The sequence below is a fragment of the Bicyclus anynana genome, chromosome 8 (genome assembly GCF_947172395.1).
Source record: "Bicyclus anynana chromosome 8, ilBicAnyn1.1, whole genome shotgun sequence".
NCBI lineage: Eukaryota > Metazoa > Arthropoda > Insecta > Lepidoptera > Nymphalidae > Bicyclus > Bicyclus anynana.
In genome coordinates this window covers 7,854,801-7,870,366 of record NC_069090.1, presented here as the reverse complement: position 1 = coordinate 7,870,366, position 15,566 = coordinate 7,854,801, and the positions used below count along the sequence as shown (strand labels likewise).

Sequence of the window (15,566 nt, the reverse complement as noted above, 5' to 3'; positions counted from 1 at the left end):
ACTCACGGGGGGGAGGGGGGGGGAAATAAATAAAGAAGTGCAGCCTTAATGAGTAGGGTAGGGGTAGGGTAGAGGTTGTGAAGGGTAGGGTAGGGGTAGGTTAGTGGTAGGGTAGGGGTAGGGTTGGAATAGGGTAGGGTAGAGGTAGGGTAGGGTAGGATAGGGGTAGTTGAAAGTTTACAACGACTTTCACGCGGACGAAGTCGCGGGCGTCCGCTAGTCACTTAAAATAAAATAATAATATAAGCATTTATAATAATAATAATAAACATTTTTGTGATTTTGAAGTCGGTTGTATTTTAGCTTAGATAACAATAACAATAATAAATATTGGATTTTTTTGTGATTTTGAAGTCGGTTGTATTTTTTTAATTTTATTATTAGATAATTACTTACTGTGTGTATCTTCCGGCGTCTCTGTTTCCTGAAACCTACAATTTGTGCACCTTCAAGGCAAGAGTGAATAGGCATCTTCTAGGCAAGTGAGTTGACCTCATCATTGCTTACCATCAGGCATGATTGTAGTCAAGCCTATCCAAGATAAATGCTCTTCCGGCTTTTCTTTCCTCTGTGCATAGTATAAAAGAGCCAAGTTCTCGTATTCTTAATTCCAATTCAGTTTGCATAACCTATGCCACAGAGGCTCTAGAGAGTTGGAAGGTCAGGTGTCCCAACGTTGACATCCCAAAGGAACGTACTACACAAAAACTTTGGGATGCTCCATTGGTTCAGCTGACACATGAAAATTTAGTTCAAAATCTTACATGTGCTGTAGATAAAGCCAGGCTTCTAGCATTATCCGAAAAGGAATCTGGGTATTGCCTCCATGCCTTGCCATTGAAAAATCTTGGCACTTTATCAGACAATGAAAGTTTAGTTTACTCTAGGGCTCAGATTGGGTACCTACACCATTGTGCTTAGAGCACAATTAATGTACATGTGGAAAAGAGGTGAGTACATTTGGAATCCACGAGCTTTCATGCCAAAGGAGTGGCGGTAGGCTATTTCTAATGCATGGCTCTCTTAATGATATAATAAAAAGGGCTCTAGCCACCACAAATATTCCTGCGCTAATCGAGCCGTCAGGAATCAGTCGGGATGATGGCAAGAGACCTGATGGATTGACGCTGGTTCCCTGGGAAATGGGGCGGGCCCGAATGTGGGACGTTACATGCGTCGACACAATATTAGCACCGTGTCATATCAGGGAGACAGAATCAAGACCGGGAGCCGCAGCAGAAAAAGCTGAAACCGGTAAGTGGCTCAAGTATGCCTCTCTGACAGAGAGTTACATATTTGTACCAAAAAATTTTACCGAATAATTTCACCGCGGCTAGTAGCCTCGACTGGTGACAGAATAGCTGGCTCATTTTTAAAGGATCAGCCTGGCTGTCCAGCGCGGAAATGCAGCCAGTATTCTTGCCACCATTCCACGTGGGCATGATTTGTATAGTTATTAGGGTAAGTTAGCTTAAGTTCCTTATTGTATTCTTTCTCAATAAAAAAAAACAAGATAAATAAAAAAAATCCAGAATTCCTATTTACTACGTGACAAAAACATAAGACATCTCTCCCGTACAGTTGGTGCGCTGTGGCATGGTGCGGGTGACAGTTTCCCTATGACCTATGACGTTCATAATACGCACCTGCTATTAACGTGGATCGCGGCAAACTTTCAAGACTAAAATGAACTGTCACCCGCACCATGCTACAGCGCACGAACTGTAGTATTTTGAAGACCACCTCCCATACGTTCCATAAGTAGATACACAGTTGTGACTTTGCATTTCACCTCGTGATTTCGGTTAAAGACCACATCCGTATGAGCATAAGCTACTCATGTATGTTTTTATTTTATTCTCACGCCAATACTATCGATACCGTTGTGGTTTGTGTCATCAATGTACTTAAATACAATTTTGCACTCGGATCTATTCAATTAGTAGGTATAAATTATACGGGCCAGTGTAAACCTAACCATACCACTTCACAGCTTCTGTGAAGTGTGTTTCTATTTGTATTTCCTTTTAAAATATATTTTTTTTTATTTGTTGTCGCCTCAAGCGGGTGTTGAGGATTAAAAATGTCGGACATAGTTGAAAATTTCAAGGTGCTCTTCGACCGCCCAAATGAACCTATGGTTTCGCCAAAGGGTAACGAAAATGTACTGTTTCAACTTACTGAACAGTTCTTGGTAAGTTTTTAAATTCTTAAACATCCTGAATCTTACATCATCATCATTATCTATGGACGTCCACTGCTGAACTTATGTAGGTATCTTGTCCTAAAACCACGTTCTCTGCATTCGAATTCGGACTTTCAGCTTTTCAAAACATTTGTTGCCTGTATTTTATACGAGTATGTATGACCTATATAAACAGGGTCTCTGGAAACTTCTAGCGATTAAGGGATGATAGTAGGGATCATTAGCTATCAAATTGCATTAGGTTTTAAGGGGAAAAAATGTACCGATATCAAAATAAAGAGGATTTATTTTTAAAAGAAATGTGGGTTACTCCACTTTAAAGTGAATTAACTTACGTATTTACGGGGTTTTATTTGGTGTTTTTAGTACAAAAATGAAAGAAATGTGGGTAAACGCTACTTCAAAGTGAATATAATGGTTGTTTTTGATGTTTTTTTTGTTTGATAACACCATATTACGTAATAATAATATAAAAAAATAACAGAAATGCCGTACCATTTGTAAATGAAGATTTGGAGAATTAAGTGAAAAATTGTATTTCATAGAGTTTCAGTTTCTTGAAAAAATTTTTAGATTCGCTCATCATCAGAAGTCATGATTCAAAAGTATAACGTTTGGGTTCTTTTTTGTACTATTATTAAATCGCCAACTTAAAAACACCAAAAACAATTCCTAAATATGTAAATTTTACTTTATAACCAAATTTTTTAATGAAAACAGAGATAGCACATTTCTTAAAAAAAACAGAGTAAAGCCTTTTTTTTCGGAATCTGTACATTTTTGTCCAAATACAATTCAATTTCATAGCTAATGATCCCTACCATCGGGGTGATGGTAGGGATCATTAGCTATAAGGGATCGCTATAAGTTTCCAGTGACCCTGTATATAAATGTTTATACTAGTCTATACTAATATTATAAACAAACAGGTAAAGTTTGTGAGGTTGTAGGGATTTTGCGATTTATAAACCATAGCAGAACTTTGCGGTTTCACCCGCGTAGTTCCAATTCCCATGGGAATACGGAGATTTGATTGACCGTCCATACAAATCTAACCATCATTATGCACCTACGACGTCATTAAATCGTATCATTATGTATGGGGCGTTTTTCAGGGATCCGTGGCAGTGCCGCAAATCTGACCCTTTAAATTCCTGTAGCTCCGAAAGTAATGATCGCAGATACCCTTTTACTTTTACAAAATTGCTTTATAATTACCGTACTCCTATTTTATATACAACTAGCGGACGCCCGCGACTTCGTCCGCGTGAAAGTCGTTGTAAACTTTCAACTACCCCTATCCTACCATACCCTAACCTACCTCTACCCTACCCTATAGCAACCTTACCCCTACCCTACCACTACCCTACCCCTACCCTACCCTACCCCTACCCTACCCCTTACCCTACTCTACCCTACCCTACCCCTACCCTACTCATTAAGGCTGCACTTCTTTATTTATTCCTCCCACCGCGAGTCGCGTCGAGCGCGGCAACCGTTACACAAAAATAATCCTTAAAGCATGAATTAGTATTCACGCGCGATGGCTTAGCATATTTCATGTATAACTTTGGTGTTTCTTTACCGATTTTTATGATTCTTTTTTTATTGAATAGGTAAAAATGTTAACTTTCTTATGAGTAATGAGTGTTATAAACATAAGAGTAGACAAATATAATTAGAAATCTCCGAACTGCTAAGCTATAGGGAGTGACACGTGTTATTGTGAGTCAACCATAAAAGATAGACATATATATGCTGTTGTGTTTTTATAGATAATTTTATGGAGAACATTTCCGTCATACATGATTTCTATGTAGCTTTAACCATTAAGGCTGTACACGCGACGGAAGCTTCAAAAATTGAGTAACTTCTCCCGTTTTCTCAACATTTCTCTTCACTGCTCTGCTCCTATTGATCGTAGCGCAATGAAAAGTATACTATAACCTGCCCAGGAGTATGTTGAATAATTGTACCAAGTTTCGTTAAAATCCGTCCAGTAGTTTTTGTTTCTATAAAGAACATACAGACAGACAGACAGACAGACAGACAGACAGACAGACAGACAGACAGACAAAAATTTTACTGATTGCATTTTTGGCATCAGTATCGATCACTAATCACCCCCTGATAGTTATTTTGGAAATATATTTCATGTACAGAATTGACCTCTCTACAGATTTATTATAAGTATAGAAGATTTAAAAAACTGTCATCATCCATATTGGCCGGCAGTTGAGTACCATGTCAATAAGCTTATGCAAATAAGCTTATGCAAAGAATAACTCTTTGTTTTTCAGTTCTGCAAGCAATAGGTATTCAAGTACCTAATACATAATATTTATTAATTGATTAAATTAACAGCGGTTCTTCCCTAAACTGTAGCTAGGTAGGCAGCTATGTGTCAACATGTTTTGATTTGTGTTATTAATTACCTATTATATAAGGTGACTAGTTTATTTTGTTTCCTTATGTCTTCAGCACACAGATATACAATGGATATGTACATAAAATGAATTTGCCCCTACATTCTATACTAGTATACTGTATATCATACCTTACTACTTACGTACCTACACCCTGTAACCAAGATTTACTATTTATTGAAGTAGGTATACATATAAGTAAGGTAACTCACAACTAATAGGAGAAGATGCAATGGCGTAGCTACCCAGGCGCTAGGCGGTTATTCATTTATTTAATCTAACCAGTTTAGATAGTAGTGGGGTCCAATTTTTTCATTTGCACCAGGGCCCTTGGTTACCTAGCTACGCCACTGAGAAAGGATATTTAAATCATAAGTAATAAGAAAAATACTTTAAAAAAAATAATACCTACTCACACACGACCAATAGAAGCAGATCAATGAAATAAGTATTGGGAAAGACGTAAGAAAAATGCGGAAATGCCGCCAGTATTCTTGCCACCATTCCACATTGGCATATTTTTGTTGTGGGCATAATTAAATTATTTCTCAATAAAGAGTAACTATTTAATAAAAGAGGCGATATAAAACAGATGCGAATTTTCAGGGCGATGACTACAAAACCAATGGCATCGAGATCAACAATCGCTTCGGAGAAAAGGCCAACCGCGTGGTTCCACTCAAGAGTCTGCAGAGGGTCCCCGCATTCACAAAGGCTAGAAAACTGCCAGCCGATGCTGAATTTTCAGTGTTCCTTCCCGCTCACCAAGAAATGGCTGACGAAGTTATCGATGAACTTCTAGGTATGACTGTTTTTTTTTCGTACGGGGAAAAATCCTCCCATTTGAGAAGTATTGACGGCAATGATTATTTCATACTATGATATGTTACGTGCCTACATAATCACCGCAAAAAGTGATCCGAATTTAGCGACTCAACTGAGCGCATACATGCACAATTTTGTTTACTTACATGTATGTATACTATTTGTTTACTTACATGTATGTATATTTTTTTTTAAACAAAAATAAATAAATAAATATTTATGTATAGTAGGGATATACTCGTATAACTGTCTGTACCTATTTGAGATCCATGCGAGAAAAGGTTTTCACTAGCCCACACAGTTTTTAAAGATAAGTGTACGTATTAATTGTTTTTACTTAAGGAGATATAGGAATCCCGTAATAGCCCAGTGGATATGACCTCTGCCTCCGATTCTGGAGGGCGTAGGTTCGATTCCGGTCTGGGGCATGCACCTCCAACTTTTAAGTTGTGTGCATTTTAAGAAATTAAATATCACGTCTCTCATATGGTGCAGGAAAACATCGTGAAGAAACCTGCACACCAGAGAATTTTCTTAATTCTCTGCGTGTGTGAAGTCCGCTAATCCGCATTGGGCCAGCGTGGTGGACTATTGGCCTAACCCCTCTCATTCTGAGAGGAGGCTCGAGCTCAGCAGTGAGCCGAATATGGCTTGATAATAGTGAAGGAGATATAGGTAACCTTTTTTTTCTCTCTCAGCTGTACCAGAGAATCAGCTGCAGGATCTGCTGTCAACGTGCGTGTTCGCCCGGGTCAACCTAAACCCTCAGCTGTTCAACTACTGCTACTCCGTTGCTTTGATGCACAGGTGGGTAACTACTCTCATGGCTCAGAGGCTGATTTACAAACATGCCGTCAGTAGGCTGTTGAATTTTGGCCTCCTACTGACCTCTGAAATTCGCTACCCTGCTCACATTTTTCATAACATATATACAGTCGAGAGTTATCAGGTTAGAACATTTTAGTAGGTACAGATGTAAAATCCCACGCAAATTTTAGTATCTATACTAATATTATAAAGCTGAAGAGTTGGTTTGTTTGTTTGTTTGAAAGCGCTAATCCCAGGAACTACTGGTCCGATTTGAAAAATTCTTTCAGTGTTTGATAGCCTATTTATCGAGGAAGGCAATAGGCTATATATTATCACCGTATTCTTACGGGAACGGGAACCACGCGAGTAAAACCGCGCGGCGTCAGCTAATTACTATATGTGTACGTATAGCTTGGCCAATTTGTTCGTAACACTCCCGAAGTTCAATTTTAAACTAGGAACAAATACATTATAATGAATATTGTTGTTACAGAAATGATACTAGTAATATTCCAATCCAAAACTTCGCCGAAACTTTTCCATCCAAATTCGTGGATTCCAAAGTTTTTGCTAAAGCTCGCGAATCCGCGGCCGTTGCCGATAAGGGAGCTCCGGTATGTATACCTTTACCTATAAAAAATCATCAAAGTCAAACTTCATTTATTTCAAATAGGCTTAGTTTACAAGCTCTTTCGAAACGTCAGGTATATTAAACTTAAGATAATGGTCATAATAATTATTCGAAAACATCATCATCTCCTTACCCTTATCCCACTTAAGTGGGGTCGGAAAAATATATCAATCTTTTCCATTCGTCTCTATTACTCGTTAACTCATCATCCACTCCTTTTACACCCATGTCCGCTTTCACACAATACTTCTGTCCTTCCACTTGCACATTCAACATTTTTCTAGTAATATGACTTTCCTCCCTACGCATCTAATACCTAAAACCGTTAGTTAAAAGAAAAAAAGTTCGCTTAAATGCTGGCTAAGTTATTTATTAATTTAATAAGAAAATATCTCTGTTTAAATATTGCCTCGCATCACAAATTCTCCTAATACTGGCAGTCTTGCCCTGCGGTGTATGACACAGCCTAGAAAATGATCCCATGGCTCAGCTATTGCAAATACGAGTAAAGAAGACATTTCTATTTCAACGGTGTTTGTTAAATGATATTAAAAAATGCATGCACCGCTGATTTTTAATTGGGACCACAATCCAAGTGCAGCTAGGTGCCTAGTGTCAGTTTTCATACTGTGACGATCGCGTAACGTAAACGCTAAATTCTAAGGAATTGAAACAGCGCCATCTAATGACACCACTGCACGACTATTACAATTTCATATAAATTTGCGTTTACGTTTACGCGATCGTCACAGTATGAAAACATTGAAAACTCCCACTAGGCACACTGAACTTTCATATATTATTTAAACGTGGTTTTTCCTTATAAAACATTGTTATGTTAAAACGATCCTTAACTATAACATCCTGCATCATTGACGATGGTTTTATCTATAATGTGACTGTATAAAAATATATAGGTAATATCTACACAATCATTTGAATTTTAAAAATAATTTATATACTCAGAGTCACTACCGCCCACCATAATATGACGCGAGAAGTGGGCGGATAATTGTGCCACTGAGTATACATTTAATAAGCCGCGGACTTGACGAATAAGGGTTCCTTGTTGTCTATGGAACCCTAAAATTGCTAACCAAATATTTCGACTAACAATTTATCTGTCCAGCGTATCCCGATCATCATTCCAAGAGACTACACCGCCACGGACTTGGACATTGAACACCGACTGGCATACTGGCGTGAGGACATTGGCATCAACCTTCACCACTGGCATTGGCATTTGGTGTATCCGTTCTCGTCCACCCAAAGACGAATCGTCGCTAAAGATCGCCGCGGTGAACTGTTCTTCTATATGCACCAGCAAATAATTGCCAGGTATTTGTTTCTCTATTAATTTGTGAGTTTGTGAGCTAAGAAAGTAAAATCTTAGAATATACGCTAAATCGCGGATCATCATCATCATTATCCCATACCCATATTCAGCTCACTGTCGAGCGACCGAGTCCACCAAGCTGGCTCAATGCGGATTGGCAGTCTTCACACACGTAGATAATTAAGAAAATTCCCTGGTATGCAGGTTTCCTCACGATGTTTTTCCTTCACCGTTGGAGACATGTGACGTTTAATTTCTTAAAATGCACTTATGTGCTCTTTAAGAAAGTAAAACTCTGTCTCTGGCTCCGATTCCGGAGGGTGTGAGGAATGGGGTCCGGGGCATGCACCTCCAACTTTTCAGTTAAGTGCATTTAAAGAAATTAAATATCACATGTCTCAAACGGTGAAGAAAAATATCGTGAGAAAACCAGATATACCTGAGAATTTTCTCAATTCTCTGTGTGTTTGAAGTCTGCCAAAATTGGGCCAGCGTGGTGCTCTAATGGCATAACCCCTCTCATTCTGAGAGGAGACTCAAGCTCGGCAGTGAGCCGAATATGGGTTGATAACGAACGAACGATGTGAGATAATTTTATGTAGGTACTCTTATTATTTCCCAGGTACAACGGAGAACGTTTACTAAACAGCTTAGCGAGAGTGAAGAAGTTTAACAACTTCACCGACCCAATCCCTGAAGCGTACTTCCCTAAGCTGGACAGTTTGACGACATCGCGCGGTTGGCCGCCGCGGCAGGCCAACATGCGGTGGTCGGACCTCAACCGACCAGTGGACGGACTCGTCGTGTCCATCGACGATATGAACCGTTGGAGGAGAAACATTGAGGAGGCCATCTCTACTGGATTGGTCAGAATGGTGGGTGAAACATTTGTTCATATTTTGTTTCATCATTAACAACAACAACGCTTCTCAAGGAGAGAGGTGTGGATGTGGAGCTTAAGCCCACCGTACCATTGTGGGGTTTATAAGCTGACAGTTTTCCAATTATCTGGCAGAGGGCGATACGACTCTAACCAAAATAACACTTTAAATGTTAATATTTCAAAACAGATCACTAAATCGAACTGCGGTGCTTACAGGCCTACAATATTTTTCAAGACCTATCTAACGACTCCCCACATAATGAGTTAAACGGGAAAAAAATTATCCCTGCTTTACATGTAAAACATTTCCCGAAATTTATTCTACGACTTTGTCGACGTTGTTGACTTACATCCCAGTTACAGGTATCTGAGTTAATCCGCTAACAGACAGATCATGTACTGTTTCCTTTTAGTTTAGCCATGTCTTGTTGGGTTGTTGGCTATGAGAGCCTAAATAGGAGTTGAAAGCAGGAAAGCTTACACAGATTTTCTATCTACTGTCGAGTGCCTATTTAATATTTACGTATAGAAAAAGAAACGCGACCACATAACCAAAAGAAGCCTTTCTTTGATTATAAGGTCGCATCTCTTTTTCCATACGTAAATATTACATGAAGGGGAAACTGTGGCTTACAAGCCTCAGGTTTCCCACCTCTAGAGTGAAAGAACTTTCACTAAAGCATCTTTATCTTGCAGGCTGACGGCTCGACTCAAACTCTGGACATCGACACCCTGGGCAACATTGTGGAGTCCAGCATTCTGTCTCCGAACCGCGACTTCTACGGCTCCCTCCACAATAACGGACACAGTTTCGCTGGCTACATGCATGATCCAAACATGCAATATCTGGTAATCACCTACTCGTACTTTATAAACAGTAAAACGCATATTTTTCTTGGTTTTAGCACATAATAAATTAAGGTAGTAACTAAGATATACATAGTGTATTACATCTTAGTTATTAGCCTAATTTAATTCTCAGGAAGTATCATCGTCAATTCGACAGCCTATTTAATCTGCCCACTACCTATCAAGCTGCTTCAATGTGCGTTAGCGGGCATAAGCTAGCCCACGGTCTGATGAACCCATGAGTTGACCTCAGTCCTCGTGATCCGAAGATGTGACCAACGAGACGAGCTAGTTCTCAAGAATGTCGGTTTTTTATTTCCTTCAGTTCTAATCATTAGGTATTAGATAGGTAGGTACATAATCCAGGATGGCTGAAAAACCAGACGAACTTCTGAAATACTCGGATTTTCGAGATCTTATAGTACCTAAGTATTTTGTGAGTACGTAGGTATCTACTTACCTATCTGTGTGGTTTATTTTTAGGAATCCTTCCAAGTAATGGCTGACGAGTCAACTAACATGCGTGATCCTTTCTTCTACTGCTGGCACGCCTTTGTCGACGACCTTTTCCAGAGATTCCAGGAATCTGGCAACGTTCGGCCTTACTCACGATCTGAGGTATATAATTTATACCTAATTAAATATATTTAGGTAGGTACTCACCAATAGTATGCACCAAACTTCTAGTCTTCTTTGACATTGCAACCTTTGATTTTGATGCGCATATGTTAATATCTCGTAAAACATACCTACTATACTAAAGCCACAACTGCAGTGGGAAAGATTAGTTTTTAATTTTGACGACTCTGGCCTGTGCGTTATAACTACTTTAGGTTTTGCAAAACAAATAAGTCGTTACGTACCTTTAAAACACCTTAAATATTTTATTTACCAAATTACGAGTATATGCTTACCTATTTCTTAAACTGTTCATCATTATTATCAACCCATATTCGGCTCAGCTGAGCTCAAGTCTCCTCTCAGAATGAGAGGGGTTAGGCCAATAGTCCACCACGCTGTCCCAATGCGGATTGGCAGACTTCACACACGCATAGAATTAAGAAAATTCTCAGGTATGCAGATTTCCTTACGATGTTTTCCTTCACCGTTTGAGACACGTGATTTTTAAATTCTTAAAATGCACACAACTTAAAAGTTGGAGGTGCATGCCCTGAACCGGATCCCGTCCGAAATCGGAGGCAGAGGTCATATCCACTGGGCTATTCACGGCTTAAACTGTCACCAGCTTATATCGAAAGTGAAATGAAGGTTACTGAGTAATGCTTGTGTTTATTATTTGTAATTCTCAGTTAGAGAACCCAGGCGTTCAAATCACGTCAGCTAGGATCGAAAGCAGCACGGGCGAAATGAACACCATCAACACGTTCTGGATGCAGAGCGACGTGGATCTGTCGCGGGGGCTTGACTTCTCCGACCGCGGCGCCGTGTACGCGCGCTTCACCCATCTCAACCATCGCCCCTACCAATATGTGTACGTATATACATTAGAGCATCGTTTCCCAACCTGTGGTCCGCGGACCCCTGGGGGTCCGCGAGTATGTTTATGGGGGTCCGCGGTATCATTGCTGGACCATTTTTTTTTGGTCTTGACAAGTTAGCCCTTGACCACAATCTCAACTGATGGTAAACGATGATGCAATCTAAGATGGAAGCGGACTAACTTGTTAGGAGTAGGATGAACATCCACACCCCTTTCGGTTTCTACACGACATCGTACCACTAAATCGCTTGGCGGTACGTCTTTGCCGTAGGGTGGTAACTATTAGAGCAACCCGGCACATTTTTAAGTCGTTTGGCGACCATCTAAGACCCAAGGTCTACGTTTGGGTCTAAGACCCACGTTTGCGTCAACGTTCCTAACAAGAAATGAAGAAAAGATGTGGAATGTCCTTCCGGCGCCGGTGTTTCCTGATAGACCTACAGAGATGCTAAATTAAGAAGAAGAAAAAGAGCGCTGTATCCGTGCCTGCTAAACATGATCATAGCGACGTAGCTAGGTAACCAAAGGCCCTGCTGCAAATTAAAAAATGGAGTCCCACTACTATTTAAACTGGTTACATTTTGGCAATTAAAAATATTCATCAGCTCTTTTTCGTTTTCGAAATTTTTTAAGTACAGTTCGATCGCAATTTTGTGGTAAGCATTCAAGGGTCCCTGAGGTTGAGCGCCCCAGGACATTGCACTGCCTAGCCCCTGGGCAGCTACGACATTGCCTCATCATTCCTTATACTTAGCTACAATTCGATCCTTACAAGTTTGATGAACAACTCTTTTAATGTACTTTATCTTCTTCCAGGATCGAGGCCAACAACACAGGCAACGCAAACCGCACAACTGTCCGTATATTCATTTGCCCGAAGTTCGACGAACGTAACCTGCCGTGGATCCTCAACGACCAGCGCAAGATGTTCATAGAGATGGACAGATTCGTTGTGCCATGTAATAATTTTTTTTTATTATATTATTGAATAGATTCGTATCAACTCTCCAACTGAGAGTTGCTTCTAAAGTAAGAAATAATTTAATATTTTTAAGCACGTCCCAGGCCTCGAATATAAGAACCTCATAATCATAGCATTAAAATCATGAGTGACGTTTATTTTAAATCGTTTTTAGGGTTCCGTATCTCAAAAGAAAAAAATAAAACCACATCAACCTCCCTACTCAGGCCTTTTGAATTGAGTTAACCGTGTGAGGTTGGGTATCGTGTGAAAGGTTTTCACTGGTACAAGCCTTACAGACTTTTAATTATTATTTCTATGGTACATATTTTTCTATTATTCATCAATATTTACACTTTTCCCCAGTGAACGCTGGACAAAACAGAATCGTCCGTCAGTCGTCGCAGTCATCGCTGACCATCCCGTTCGAGCAAACATTCCGCGACCTGAGAGCGCAGGGTAGTGACGCGCGTAACCCCGCGCTCGCCAGCTTCAACTTCTGCGGCTGCGGCTGGCCGCAACACATGCTGACGCCAAGGGGAACGGAGCCCGGCGCGCCCTACGACCTCTTCGTCATGCTCTCCAACTACGAACTTGATGCCGTAAGTTATCATTCAATTCAATCATTCAGGGAATACCACAACTGTAGCTGACCAGCTTCAATATCTGCGGCTGGCCGCAACATACGTGAGACCCAGGGGTACGGAGCCCGGGGCGCCCTACGAACTCTTCATCATGCTCTCTAACTAAGAACTTGACGCCGTAAGTTATCTTATAGTCAATCATTACGGGAAATCCGCAACCCCACGTTAACAAGCTTCAACTTCTGCGGCTGCGGCTGACCGCAGCACATGCTGACGCTAAGGGGAACGGAGTCCGGCGCACCCTACGAGCTCTTCATCATGCTCTCCAACTACGAACTTGACGCCGTAAGTTATCTTATAGTTAATCATTACGGGAAATCCGCAACCCCACGTTAACAAGCTTCAACTTCTGCGGCTGCGGCTGGCCGCAGCACATGCTGACGCCCAGAGGCACGGAGCCCGGCGCGCCCTGCGATCTCTTTATCATGCTCTCCAACTACAAACTTGACGCTTTTAGTTCTCATAAACTGTATACAATCGTTCCGCAAAGTCCGGATGCTTTGTAGGTAGGTAAAAGTATGTAGTGGTACGATGACAAGCGCGTTTGTGTGAATGAACTGAGGGCCTAGTGGGAGTTTGATACTGTGACGATCATGTTAACGTATACGTGAATTTCTAAGGAATTAAAACAGCGCCATCTAGTGGCACTACTGCACAACTACTTCAATTCCATATAAATTCGCGTTTACGATAACGCGATAGTAACAATATGAAAACATTGAAAAGTACCACTAGGCACACTGAACCTCTGGCTCTTCTCTCACACTCGTCGGGCTATAGTGGAAACAGTTTCGGAGCAAAGCCCCCTGACTTTGATATCTATTCGCCTGCCGTGAACACGGATTAGGGACTTTGGGTTAGTACCTAGCCTAGGGTTAGCTAGAAATAGCTAAGAGAGAAGTTTCGAATCCAATTAATTGAACCAACGCGCCGACTTTCAACTGTCTACTATTAAACACTTGTATGTAACACCTTACAAATGTCGACCATCAGCATTAATCGAAAATATCACTGTTCTAATTATAGTTTAACTCAATTTCAGATAAACAACCCCGAAGGTCAACAGTTGTCCTGTGTAGAAGCATCCAGCTTCTGCGGTCTAAAGGACCGGCTATACCCCGATAGACGCAACATGGGATATCCATTCGACCGGCCTTCCACCTCCGCTGCCAACATCCAGGACTTCGCCACCCTACCCAACATGTCCCTCACCGACATTACCATCCGTCTACAAAACGTCACTGAACAAAACCCTAGGAACCCTACGAACTAAAGTTTCCGCCTGCTTACAAACGACCTTGTGACCGCCATTTAAATTGAATAAGTCACGGACGTATGTTTAACTAGATAAAATAGCCGTTCAATCAAACTAGCCAGAAATAGCAATAGTTAATTTAATCCTCTATAGCTCCACGATAAAGAGGCTGGAATTAAATTCCGAGAGGACATGAGTTTTCCGAATAATAAAAATGGTGAAAGATGAAAAAAATAAGCACAAATATTCTTGTGTGTTATTATTTTCTTTTTTAAATAATAACGCGGCTATTAGGTAACCGCCAAAATTAATATTTTAGGTTTGAATCGATGATGAGGTTTTTTTATACCTACTAACTACGCCGTAGTCTGACGATCTTGATCTTTTGGATTAGTATCACAGCTGTCGTACGTACCAAACAATATTGACGGATGGTGTATTAGGGAGATGTCTCATAAGTGCGTTGCGTTGCGTCGCCGCAACAGACCAGCACATTGTATGTCACACCTGCGCTGCGTCGCGATTACTTGTACCGAATCGTTAATCTATGGTCGCGATGATATACGACGTCGCTGTGCAAGAGTTAGACGAACGCACCCAGTCACTCTCAAGAAACAATCGAAACAAATGAAACACTCCATCGTAATTCGTAGCAATGGAGCTCTATCCCTACAACTAAGACAAAGGACGCGCATGTCTGTCTGTTCGCGATAAACTCAAACAATACTGAACGCAACTGAACGGATTTTTGACTATCTACAGGAAAATTTAAAAATGGCGGCCGGTCGTAGAAAATTAATCTTCGAATCGAATAGGTATAATAAAGAATTACTATAGACTGCAAATTGAAATTGAAATGCTCATGGTTATGTAGGTATTTAGATATATGTATAACTGATGTAAATAAACGTATGTAAATAGCTATAATGTAAGTGACCCCAATAAAATATTTTGCACCATTTGCATTCTTTTATTACGACACGACAATTTTAACATTTCGAAACACAATCTATAAGATTAAGATTTATATTTCTATGTTCTTGGCTTCATTCTCGATTATGTGATAACCTAATAACCTAATTATTATCAGACCAGACTGCAGCGCTGGTGCAAAAAGCTTCCACTTGGCCTTGCCTACGTGTGTGCCGTGGCAGCCCAAACATATAGCTACCCTGCAATCCATGTAGCTAATAATATATATATATATATTTAAAGAATATTTGCCATATATTTTATAAT

General features: G+C 40.4%; 1 protein-coding gene across 1 annotated transcript; it reads left to right on the top strand.

Moving 5' to 3' along the window:
• The first annotated feature begins 1,976 nt into the window (after nucleotides 1–1,976).
• LOC112056796 (phenoloxidase 1) lies at nucleotides 1,977–15,286 on the top strand. Its single transcript, XM_052883265.1, has 12 exons — nucleotides 1,977–2,194; nucleotides 5,239–5,434; nucleotides 6,156–6,264; nucleotides 6,761–6,881; nucleotides 8,028–8,236; nucleotides 8,857–9,109; nucleotides 9,814–9,966; nucleotides 10,450–10,584; nucleotides 11,277–11,458; nucleotides 12,284–12,426; nucleotides 12,795–13,030; nucleotides 14,115–15,286. The coding sequence occupies exons 1-12, from the start codon at nucleotides 2,084–2,086 to the stop codon at nucleotides 14,343–14,345; spliced, it is 2,079 nt and encodes a 692-aa protein (XP_052739225.1). The 5' UTR covers nucleotides 1,977–2,083; the 3' UTR covers nucleotides 14,346–15,286.
• The last annotated feature ends 280 nt before the right edge of the window (nucleotides 15,287–15,566 follow it).